The sequence below is a fragment of the Sparus aurata genome, chromosome 4, assembly GCF_900880675.1.
Source record: "Sparus aurata chromosome 4, fSpaAur1.1, whole genome shotgun sequence".
NCBI classification, from domain to species: domain Eukaryota; kingdom Metazoa; phylum Chordata; class Actinopteri; order Spariformes; family Sparidae; genus Sparus; species Sparus aurata.
In genome coordinates, this window is record NC_044190.1 from 2,699,750 (window position 1) to 2,710,071 (window position 10,322).

Consider the following 10,322-nt stretch of genomic DNA (forward strand, 5'->3'; position numbering starts at 1 on the left):
CTTGTATTTTTCTCCTTTCTGTCTCACTGTGAGTCTCTGCAGTTGACTGCAGCCTAGCTCTGGGGCCATGTTGTCCTGGTTGCGCCTTGTCACATTCCGACTATCTTTACCCTATGATGTACTTTTAGAAAGGATAATCATGGGAGAAATATTTACGGACAGCTGTTTGACTGTACTATAGGCTGGAGCCAGTAACCCTATATTTTTCTTTACATTTTTGTAATTATAACCACAAAGTAACTAAAGGTGCTGGTATTCCGGGAGGACAGTTTTAAACCAACACTGCTGGTTGGAAGTTGATGTCTGAAAGCGCATGGTGCATTTGTTTGGCTGGCTTTGGTGCAAGTGATGAATAAACCTACCAATCATCAACAACCCTGGTCAAAAAAAGGGTCTGCTGAGAGATAGGTGATGACAATTTTACATTTTTTTCTTTGCTATACTCTCCTTTTTTCTTATTCAGTCTTTTTATCTAAGAGGTTTGAAATCTCAGTTTCAACATTCCACATATGATAGCATATATGCATTTAACCAGCCTTGTTTAGGATAGTACTGTTTTTTTCTGTTGAGCAAGTGTGCCTTCAGTAGAAATGTTTAGCATTATTGTAGAGGCCAGCCTGTCTGTATGCACACACTAGGTATTTAGTCACACAAAGCTCAAGGAAAAAGAATGCAAACTGTCACTGTGGTGGCTTTAGGCTGTAATTTTTTTAAACCAGTATGGATGTCAAGTCTGATCCAAGTTATGCAGACTCACAAATGGGAGTTACATGTCATTGTATACATTTCAGAATAAGTGCAAAAGCCACCCTCTGCTGGTTCGGTAACATCTCGTGTTACAGTGTGGCTGTTTAAATCTCCTTTCCAAGCTGGTCAGCAGTGATGCATGCAGGTATATTGGTGTGTCTGGTGCTCACAGCTGTGGTCAGTGTTCTCCAGTATCACTGCTTTGCATGGTGGGCATCATGTTTACAGTAAAATACCTTTCTGCCCGCAGTCATTGACCCAGGGTCGTCCCCCTACTCCAGCTGCTCATTTGGTTATTTAGCCAAACCAGCATAGGTCTTAAAGTCAGCTGTGACTGGTGTAGCACACTTTCTGCTCAAACCATCCAACTGGTTAACACCAGGGTGCTGGTTGACAGTCTCTGCTGACCATGTGGAGAAATGCTGCTGTACACTGATCAAAGATACACTTGATATTTGATTTTAATATTCTGCCTAACAGCATCCCAAACATCTGGACATCTGTATTTAGGGAAAAAGTTTTCCACTGTGAACTGATGATGATACTGTACAATCTATGATTCTGAGTCCTGTCTTATGACAGTTTTCTATCAACTACATTTATCAGTTGTCCTGTAGTTTTATACCGGGCCTAATAAAATATTACACTGTATGTGCTGTGCACATGTATAAAGTCTAACTTAAGGGAAGTTGACAATAAAATCATTATGTAAATTATGGTGTGTCAGTATCTTGAGTTTTTGTCATATGATTGTCTTTTATCTAAGGTTATAACAGCACATGTATTCATCATGTTAATAAAACATATGCAGTCATACTTCGAATACTTCTGGCTGCCATACGATAACAAGAGCATTTGTCAGTGAGCAAGAGTGTCACCCTTGTGATCCACACTCCTAGTCAGTTAGTTGCAGTAATATGCCTAAAAACAGCCATTTAACAACAAAAGAAGACAATGATACAGTAAAATGAGACAAATAAGTTTGTGAGAGGTCAGTCAATGCTGAAAGCTGCTCAAACCCACAATGTACCCAGTCCAGTGGAAGCCTAGAACAAACTTTCTACAGACTTCCAAAGATCTAGCTTGTGTTGCAGATTTCAACAAACTTCACTGATTTAATTACCCACAATCCATTGCAAAACAAACATGGTGTAGAGGAGCTTATTATAAATGTGTACTTTATCAAACATTCCTTGAATCATGTAGGACAGGAATAATATTCAACTACATCATGACACAGAATGAATTTCAATTTTGCAAGGCTTTACTAAAAAAACATATTTTAACTGATTCTGACTCCTCTCCAACATAAAAACAAAGTGGAAAAAATTTTTTTTTGGTAACTCATGTTTTTAATAGTATTTCTTCATGTCCATTCCAATGGACGCCACGATGAGATGAGCGTAAAATGTCATAAACACTTTAAAAAAAATAAGGCTGAGTTTTTCTACATAGCAATCAATCAGATATGATCTAAACATCTGGAACTGGACGTTTGCATGGTTTTGAGTCTGTGTACAGTTTTGAACGTGCAAATGAACTTGATAGTGTCGTAAAAAGACTTCTCTTTTCTCGGTTGGTCCAAAAGATTTCAAAGATCAAAAAGTCACCAGGGGTCCTCAAGGCTGAGTGCAATAGAACTTTATTTGCCGGCAAAAAAGAGCGGGATCAGACACAGACAATATCCGTGAAAAAACCAAACTGACCCGAGGCTCAAAGCCCCGAACATCCTCTTTTAAACACAGAAAAGTGGGTGTGTCCGTTCGGACAACATGGCCTCAACCAATCATTATTCTGCTTAATTTCTGCTGACACTGTTATTTCTCGATGGAAAAATACCATATTTCTTATGGAAAATCCCCGTACCTCTAGTGGAAAAACCCCGTACTCTAGTGGAAAAAGCCCGTATTACCTTCTGCGCTTGCGCGGAGATAGGCGTACGTGCAGAACTGCATGTCGACCAGTTGCACCTCGCCTCGCTTTGTTTTTTTTACATTGGGGCTTGCTCTGTGCCACTATCACCGGCTCTTAGAAACTCTGGCCTTGAGGCCTTCAGGTTTTTGATAATTCACTCCCCTCCTTGATATATCCCATTATATCTGACCACTCTTGGCACTGCATTTTTAAACATAATGAAAGTGTTACATATTTGGTTATATGAGGTTATTCTTAGATTAGTGGTTACATTTTCACACTTGACATCATCTGACTATAGCAGCTTTAAACAGTAGATGCACTTTTCAGTCAGCTGGTGCCCAGTAGTATGTTTCAGCAACTCTTTCACACTTGTTACCCTTTGTTTCCTACTTTTATCATTATAACATTATCAGTTACCATTAGTCACTATTTACTAACTGTGGTTATTTTATACTGACCACTATCTACTTACTATGGTTATTTTACACTACATTTCCCCCCTTTGTGACTTGTAGTCACATCAACACTCACAATGTGATGGTTCGGTACCTATGCATTACTGGCATAGTGATCCATCCCATCAGTGCGCTGATGGCCATACCTATCACCAGAGGTTCTGGGAATGTCTGCTTTTGTGCCATCATCCGTGGGTATGGTTCTCGTCATGCTCAAGCTTACATGCAGATCCATACTCCAATATTGGACGTGCTAGGCACCATTAGGCATTTATATTTTGCTTGTTGGGACTAAGGTTCCCAGGAAAAGAATACCAACTAGTAGTTGGCGCTTAGCATCACAAGTTCAGCATCACAACTTACATTTCAGTACCTGTCTCAAACTTTTAGTGCTTAATGCTTCAGTGTTTAATATAACGTACATAATATAGCTGTACGTTTGTTGATCTAGTGCTCGGAAAACAAGGTCACACAGTGAACATCAAACAAGAAATACATAATATAGTGGTACTTCTTTTGGTGCTGTCAAACGTGACTTAGTGCGCTTTTCAGTGTAACGCTATGACATCCTCTTACAGTCCGTCAGTGTGGCAGCATGTTAATGGACAGAACCCTATCAGTCCTCTATGGTCGCAGGATATCACGGACAGAAGTGGGAATATCACTGTGCATTATGAGTGGCACCTGCCACTCTGCATCAGTGGTGGATGAGAATCGATGCAGGGTGGGATTTCGCATTGTGATATCAGTCATGGGCCGGTCCACTGGGGTGTTGGTGTTGGGGCTACAACAGAGTCCGCTGATCTGGAGTCCCCAAGCCGGTGATAGTATGGGTGGTGGTTGCCAGTTGTTCGCCATCCTCGTTGGTCCTGGTCCCAGAAGCCTTGGACTCCAGTGGGTGGAATGCCCAGTCACCACCCCTAATCGGTCCGAGGGGCATGCTTGGTCCCCATTGCGGTTCTGGTATTGGTCGTGGCGGGCGCTGGATTGGGAGATCCTGGCTTGGCCCTGAGTTTGGCTACGAAGGGTCCGGCCACATGATTTATCTGATTGGATGAAATCAATGAAAGAGTGGTTTTACTTTAAAACACCAGTCATCTGTGCCACTGGAGTAGTCTTTTTGGCCAAAACTCTATTCCACCTATCTGGATATAGGGCCTGTCTGCTTGTTTCCTGTACTTTTCTACTTACTGAGTTGATAAAAGAGTATACATCTACTCTCCCTTTGGTGTCTCGGGGAAAGCACTCATAACATGTTCCCTTTTTCTCAAGTTCCACCAAGTCATATTTGTACATCAGGAGTGCGCTGTGATGTTTTAGGCTCAACCCTTTGCCTAAACCATATGTACTACTCTTCCATTGTTTCTGCTTTGTTTTTTGCATTGGTTCCAGATTAATCAAGAAGGTACATATTAATATCCATCCTTTCACTCTGAGTGCCCTTACTGTCCACTTCCTTATCCTTTTCCTCCTAATGCTTATTTCTCTCTCACTCATCTGTGCCCTATTCATAAATTGTGAGTGGGTCCACATTTGGGGATACTGTTTCTGATAATTCTGCTCTTTTAAGTTCTGGTCTGTAACTTGGTCCTTGCCCTGGGCTTGACCCTTGCTCTCTCTCTGTTGTGTCCGGTCTTTCTGTCGTGTCATTATCCTGACTCGCTGGGCTGTTGCCTTGACTTAGCCTGGGTGCTAATAATCCACTACTTGTGGGGCTGCTATAGTCCCTTTTTGTCTCTCAATCAGTCTCTGTGATCGCCTTGCTGCATGTGGGGAGGCGTCGCCTTGCCCTTGGCTTTCTTCCTGCAGTGTTGAAGGCTGGCTATCTTCCAGTTGGGCGGTGTTGCCATCCCTTTCTGGTTCACGTTGTTTTCTTGCTAGCTTTCTGGCTTGACAGCAGTGGTTTAGATGGAACCAAATGCTCTTACCTTCAACTTTGAGCGCGGTTGGGGTAGCTAGGGTAACTTTAAAAGGACCTTGTCGTCGAGGCTGGTCCCACTTTCGTTTGAACACCTTCACATAGACCCAGTCTCCTGGTACGATTCTTTGTTGTGCATCTGGGATGTCTGCGTCTCTTTCCTCGGTAGCGCTTTTCACCTGTTGAAATATAACTTTGTGTATTTGCGTTAGATGTTGCAGGTAATTTGTTAGTTCTTTTTCACACTGCTCAAGTGGCGGTCCATTATAGGGACCTCTAAAATAGGGGACCGGCATCGGTCTCCCTGTCATCATTTCATGTGGTGTTAGGTGTGTTTGTCTGTTAGCTTGTGTTCGCATAGACATAAGCGCTAGTGGCAGAGCATCCACCCACTTAAACTTGTATTTGCTGTCTGCCATGATTTTGGCCAGCTTCGCTTTCAATGTTCCATTAGCGCGTTCTACCACACCTTGTGACTGTGGATGATATACACACCCAAACTTCTGTTTGATTCCCAACATTTTCATTGCCACTTTCATCATATCTGCAACGAAAGACGGTCTGTTACCAGAACTTATGCAATCCGGCAAACCAAACCGCGGGAAGACTTCTCTACATTGGAATTTTGCAGCTGATCTGCAATCTGGGCCCTTTGTTGGGACTGCTTCAACCCATCTGCTGAACCTGTCAACAACAACCAGAATATATCTGAATCCTCTCACTCGCTCTGTCATGTCTATGTGGTCCATCATCAGATGGCGAAATGGTCCACTAGGTGGTGGGATGTGTGCAATTGGTGCTGAAAATGCTTTCCTCACATTATGGTGCGCACAAATGTCGCATTCTACTAAAGTTTTATCTACTGTACTTGCCAAAAATGGTGCCCACCAAACAGTTTGAAGCCTCCTGATCACCTCCCCCCTTGCGCAATGGTCAGAGCCATGCGCATCACTAATGGCGATTTTTAGCAGAGCTGTGGGCAGCACAAAGTGTCCATGTACGCTACGCCATAACCCTTTATGGGGGCCCTCTTGAGTGGTTTTAGTAGCGCCACGTTTCAACCATACTGATTGTTCGTATATGCCAGCCATGTTCTGGGCTGCTATTAAAGATGATAAAGTGGTGAGTGGTTCACAGTCTTCGGCTACCAACAATGGTCCGACACATGGTTGCGGCTTGTTTAGCTGCCTCATCGGCCAGGTTATTGCCTTTGGCTATTAGGGAACTGCTCTTTTGGTGTGCCGCACACTTGATAATAGCTAATGCGCATGGTAAATGAATGGCTTCGAGCAGTCTTAAGATGGCTTCCCCATGCGTTACTGGTGTGCCATCCGCTCTGAGGAAACCTCTTTGTTTCCAGATATTTCCGTGTATATGGCACACTGTGTATGCATACTGTGAGTCCGTGTATACATTTAACCGTTTGCCTTCCGCCAATTTGCATGCTGCAGTTAAAGCCTTGATTTCTGCGAGCTGTGCTGAGCATGGATAGTCAAGCTTGATCATTTGGACTGTGGTAAAGGTATCAACTGGCAGCAACTTGTACAATTGCATAACCTGCATGGTTGCCTGGTGCATCTCTGAAGCAGGACCCATCTACGAACAGAGTAAGATCAGCTGTTATTGGTTGATTATGCATATCTTCACGTGGTTTCAGAAACACATTTGTGGCCTGAAGGCAGTCATGTGGCATTCTATCTATTGGTATCATCATCCGTTTTGCAGGATTAACTGTATTGCAACGCTGGATGTTCAGTTCTGGTGCTGTGAGCACAACTTCATAACCTGTTTTCCTGGCTTGTGTTGGTGAGGAGGGCATGTATCCGATGGGGGTGTATACAGGATGGTTTGGTGTCCCACAGTCATTGTTGAGGCTAAAAGCAAAAGCTGCTGCTGCAAGTCCCTGGCAACAGGGAGGCAGACCAGCCTAAAATGTTATCTAACTTGGTGCTGTAGTATGTTAAAGGTTACTTCAACGTTGGCAAACCCCACCCTCTCTTCAACATGTTCAATTATTTATTTATTTAGTTATTTATTTATTTATTTACCTATCTAGGCTAAATGAGGCAGCATGCAGAACATGAACAGTTAGAGGACACATAATTATATCAGCTATGGTGATAACTCTTTGGTAGCTGCTATAGCCCTTTGACAATTTCACTATAGCACTCTCCGTGTTGTAAAGTTGTTTTAATTAATGATCTATTAATCACTATTTGCCGCCATGGGGCTAAGTAAGGTTTTTTTTTTTTTTTTAAATAAACCACCCCATTTCAGAAATGTGTCTTATTTAAAAAAAATTTCATCTTTAATGCATATCTATGGTCTGGGAGGCCTAAATAAGAGAATGAAAAAACAAAAAAACAAAAAAACTAAACAGAAAATAAATAAAAAATGCTTAATCCATGGACAACAATAGCCTGCTTAATCCAGTAAGGATATCTGTTTTCATTCACAGTTCTGGACCAAAGTTGGATTGGAGAAGAAAACTCCATGGCATCCACATCCATGAACAAAGTTTACCATTGATAGTGAAAGCAACCCTGAACCGCGAGTCAGGATGAACAGGAATGCTAGAATATGCATTACTTCAATCAATTACTAAAAACCCACAGTCTTTTTACATTAGTGTTACAACATTTATTGGATGTTGAACAGCTTCTCTTATGATCCAAAAGTATCTTAATGATCTCCACCCCCCTTTTGGTTTCTCTTCAGGCAAGATGGGGGAGGTACATGGTGAAGTAAGGGAGTCAACAATGGCACCTTAATTCATGTTAGACTAAATGATAGAAGCAATAACTTCAATAGCCCTAGGACTGAGTGTATATTTTCTTTTACCTAGTCTAAAAGTTGATTTTGACTGGATGATAAGAGAATTTGCATCTTCTAAATAAAAAAAAATCAAACTTGCTTAGAGACCTGTGTTTCTACACGGTGTTTCCCTCTTTGTGTGTAAGCTTGTGTATGTGTGTGTGTGTGTGAGTGTGTATGTGTGTCTCATCATTATTTGTGTCTAATTGTGCTCTTTTCTATGTACTACTCAAAGCTCTGACCTCTGACCTCTGCTGTCTCCTTTGGCTTTGTCAAGGTTGAATCCTGGAAATTGAACAGACACCTTTAGGTGGTGCATGTGGTCAGGATTCCTCTGGATCACTTCCTTCTTGCTGATTAAGCTCAGGGCTCCCATAACCTTCCCTCTGCAGCATCGGTCTTCTGGTCAATGCTGTTGCACGTTCCTTGATGATTCGGTGTGGACCAAGTCTCTTTTTCCTCTGGTTGTTCAGTTGAGACTGCCATCTCTGTACAGGACTCTGTGGCCCACTCATCTCCAGTCTTTGTGTCAGGTGGTTCCTCTGTAACCTCCTTCAATTTGTTAGCTGACATGGCCTGTGTACAAAACACCTCTGGATCTCAATGACAGCCTGCTTCCATGTTTGCCTCGGCATGGAGTTAGGGAACATCATCCCCTCGGTGAGCTCGACTCCGCAACCAGTAGTCAATAGAAGCTGCTTGTGGAGAAAAAGGCTTCTTCTTTTTCTTTTTCCTTTTTGGGAGAAGCAAGGTTAATTTGTGACTCCTCTTAGGAGATGAAAAGAGGGCTGAAAAGTCAGGGTGTACTGGTTCTCCTTCCTGGAGCTATCCTGGGATGCCTGACCTCATGTGGAGAAGGTGTTGTTGAAGGAAGGGTTGTAGGTGTGGAGAAAGCATGGAGGAGGTCTATTCCTAATTCTGGCCCTACATTCTTGTTTCTCCTTCTTTTTCTTATTCAAACTCTCTTTTCCCATTATTGTTTCAATCCCAATACTGATTCTGAAAAACTTGTCAGTCTATCCTTTTCTTAGCTACTTTCCTTTTACCTTTTCTTCTAACATACTCTACACCATCTTAAACATTCTGTGCTTAATGTGCCTTTCACTGGAACACCCCATGGGTGACATGGTGCCAAAGTTGAGCATCCTCAACCACATTATTTCCCCATTTGTCTGCCATTATTTCAGCAGAGGATCAGATAATTTCCCGGTTTGTTCCTCATGTTTTCAACTGACTTACTGGGACAGATGTGCTTAAACTTCCAATGGGCTCACTCTGATCTTCCCATACAAGCGTATGGTTGGACCTCATCAAGCCGACACTAACTTTGGGTAACTTATTCAGCCAGGTGGTTTGTATGACACATTCGTTCCGAGCAACGCACCCCTGTAGTATACAGGCTGTATACTAGTCACTGAATGTCACCACAAAGTTTATTGTTTAGACTTATTTTGTATATATATTTTCACTCATACGCCCATTTTATTGTAGTGGGGCCTCATATAATACTAAACTGTAACATATTATTACAGTATCTCATATTGGATCATATTATTATTATATTCTATTATATGCTATTATGTTATTATGTTACCTGTTACCAGGTTTTGCACAGATCACTCCTATTCAATTTCTTACTCATCTATAAGGATTATCTAGAACTCTTCTGTGGGCTGGAGAGTTGTTAATTCTCCGAAGAGTGATGAATCAGATCTCTTTAATGCATGCTGCATGTAGGGAAGGTCCAGACTGTTCTCTCCAGTCCTCCAAATATTACTGGCTTAAATACAACAGAGTGGAGGTCACATACTTTTAAGACACTTCGTGTCTTACTCCTTCCCAAAACAATGACCCCCTAATGCTTTACTAGGACAGTAAATGTCATCTTATCTACCTTCCTGTAACCCCTCATGTAGAGATAATTGCCCCTCATATGACTTTCTGACACACCAAAAGGGGAGTCTGTCCTCCTCCTCTTACATCCTGATCATATTCTTTACAGCACATTGATTACTGAAAAAGTACGTATTACCAACTTCAGTCAAATGCCACACCTTTTGACTAATTTCTTGTTCAGTTTGCTAATGTCCAATTCCCTCCTTATCAAAATATGTTTGTTCAAACCAAAAATGAGTTCCGACACCTTGAGTTTCTATGTCCTCTTCAGTGGCGTAATAGTCATTAGTTATTATTTCATTTTTATTTTCATTTTTATGCTTGTATCTGTGTTATCACCCACCACTTTATCCTAAGCCACATAACTTATTATCATTTATGTTATTCTATTTTGACTATGATTATCAATGATTTGTATTACACTTCTCTTATATTTATTATTATTATTATTGTTATTATTATTATTGTTATTATTATCGAATTATGATTTGTTATTATTGTTATTATTATATTAATTAATTAAGAACTATTAATACTTGTATTATTATTATTAATACCATTATTATTGTTTATTA

At 41.3% G+C, this 10,322-nt stretch overlaps 1 protein-coding gene across 1 annotated transcript; it reads right to left on the reverse strand.

Moving 5' to 3' along the window:
- Positions 1-1,993: 1,993 nt before the first annotated feature.
- Positions 1,994-7,504, reverse strand: LOC115579713 (protein NYNRIN-like). The gene is made up of 2 exons (XM_030413315.1): positions 5,048-7,504; positions 1,994-4,165 (listed from the first exon to the last, which is right to left on the reverse strand). Exons 1-2 carry the CDS (start codon positions 6,228-6,230, stop codon positions 3,744-3,746), a joined length of 1,605 nt encoding a protein of 534 aa, XP_030269175.1. The 5' UTR covers positions 6,231-7,504; the 3' UTR covers positions 1,994-3,743.
- Between the last annotated feature and the right edge of the window lie 2,818 nt (positions 7,505-10,322).

Excerpts from the sequence above, each read along its gene's own strand:
- LOC115579713 (XM_030413315.1), bottom strand. The coding sequence starts at position 6,230 with ATGAGGCAGCTAAACAAGCCGCAACCATGTGTCGGACCATTGTTGGTA. Across the intron at positions 4,166-5,047 it reads AACCGCGCTCAAAGTTGAAG|ATAAATCATGTGGCCGGACC; the intron begins GTAAGAGCATTT and ends TCATCCAATCAG.